General features: G+C 31.7%; 1 protein-coding gene across 1 annotated transcript; it reads left to right on the forward strand.

Moving 5' to 3' along the window:
* Positions 1 to 591: 591 nt before the first annotated feature.
* On the forward strand, positions 592 to 819 carry K441DRAFT_559390 (uncharacterized protein; the record flags this gene model as incomplete). The annotated part of the gene is made up of 1 exon (XM_067643449.1): positions 592 to 819. A coding segment is annotated over one exon (228 nt), but the record flags the coding sequence as incomplete, so codon positions are not given.
* Between the last annotated feature and the right edge of the window lie 921 nt (positions 820 to 1,740).

Genomic DNA, 1,740 nt, shown 5'->3' on the forward strand with positions numbered 1-1,740 from the left:
ACGCAACTTTTAGGTACGTTTCTCCGCTTTTTATTTATCCTAATATTATCTAACATTTGGCGTAGAAACGCTGTTAAATTAATTATTTCTATTTTAGCCCTAATTAAGAGCCAGATTACTATTGTCAAAACTTCCTTAATTAGTAGTATGCTTTTAAATTTACTCCTTATCCTTAGTATATGCTTCTTCTTTAAAGGCATTAACCGGATGGAACAATATTTTAATATAATAGTAGCAAATACTATAGCCAGTCTTCTAGCTCTGTCTATTAGCAGTCTAATTATTCTAACCGCCCTCTACTCTATACTATTAAGTAAGTTTAATAACAGCTTTAGACCTATAATAGATACTAACCCACGTAGCTATAAGCCTTAATAGCTCTACACTTAATCGGGAGCTTTCCCGCGGAATAGCTATTATCCTTCTAATTATATATGCTTACTACCTTATATTTAATTAAAGTTATATACCGAAATGTGTAATACTCTAAGCCAAAGGGCTCCTAAGTGTAAATCCTCCTAAGTTAAGCAGGATTTAAACGTAGAAAAGGAAAACAATGAGATTAAGGTGCCCAAATTAATAATCTAGGGTGCAATTATAACCCTTAAATTCTCTACCGCGTTAGTCGCCTTCTATTCCGAGTTTATAGTTAATAGCATTAGTAATGTTACGGCAAGCGGCACTGTCTCTATTACTTTTATTGGTCTTATCCTACTTCTAATTATTAGGAACGCTGCTAAGTATATAATAGCGGTTATAGTAGCTTATAAGAATAAAATAAGCCTAGTAATTAATATTGCTATTAGATCTAGCATATAAATCGCCCTTCTAGTTCTCACCTTTATTATTATACTTAGTTAAACTATAGGCTAGGATTATATAATACTTTTATTTAATACCTTTCTAATTGCTATTTTATTTATTACCGTACTTCTAGTAAACTATCTTATCTAAAATAGTAAATCTAGTAAGTTTTCCTTTCTATATAGGTAATCTACTCCAACTAATACTAAAATAGACTAGCTTAAAGGCGTTCTTATTATAGCAATCTATGCTATTATTATAGTTACTAGCTAGTTTTATCTAAAATAAGTTTTAGATCCTCTCTATCCTACTTAATTTAAGCCTTTAATTACTATCTTACTCCTCTATTAGTGTCGACCAGTTTCCATTACCTAGAGCTAAATAGTATTTTATAAGCTATATATATAGCTTTCTAGCAAGCCTTAGGCTAATCTTCTTGTATCTATTAAGCCGTCCAGGTTGGCTAGAATGTTGCTTTCTTTTATCTTCTCTTAAAAAAAAAAATTTTCTTTTTAAGTCGTTGCAAAGTTTATAGGGGTCTTTATGCGCACTAGTATCCCTTAACCCATTAATAGAGGGAAGGCCTATATATAAACACCAATGAGCACGGCCACTAAATCCTATTGATTTAATTGGTAGGCTCTTATTAATAACCTACGTGCCTAAGTTAATAGGTTAAAGTTATATAAGCATTATATAAAGCTTTATATAGAGCTTTATATAGAGCCTCTATAGAGCTTCGTGTAGAGGTAGAATTATGGCCTTTATCGCAACAACTTCCTCTTAACGTCGCGCGGGTATAAGGAGCTGAGGATCTTATAACTTATAGAGTAGGCTTTTCTCTATAATTCGGTGTAATTTTAATGTTAATAGGTATTGTAGGAGGGTAGATCAATTTCGTCAAAGTTAATAAGGTCTTCTTATATATAAACTGTA

Source organism: Cenococcum geophilum (genome assembly GCF_001692895.1).
Source record: "Cenococcum geophilum 1.58 unplaced genomic scaffold K441scaffold_20, whole genome shotgun sequence".
In the NCBI taxonomy this organism is placed as follows: domain Eukaryota; kingdom Fungi; phylum Ascomycota; class Dothideomycetes; order Gloniales; family Gloniaceae; genus Cenococcum; species Cenococcum geophilum.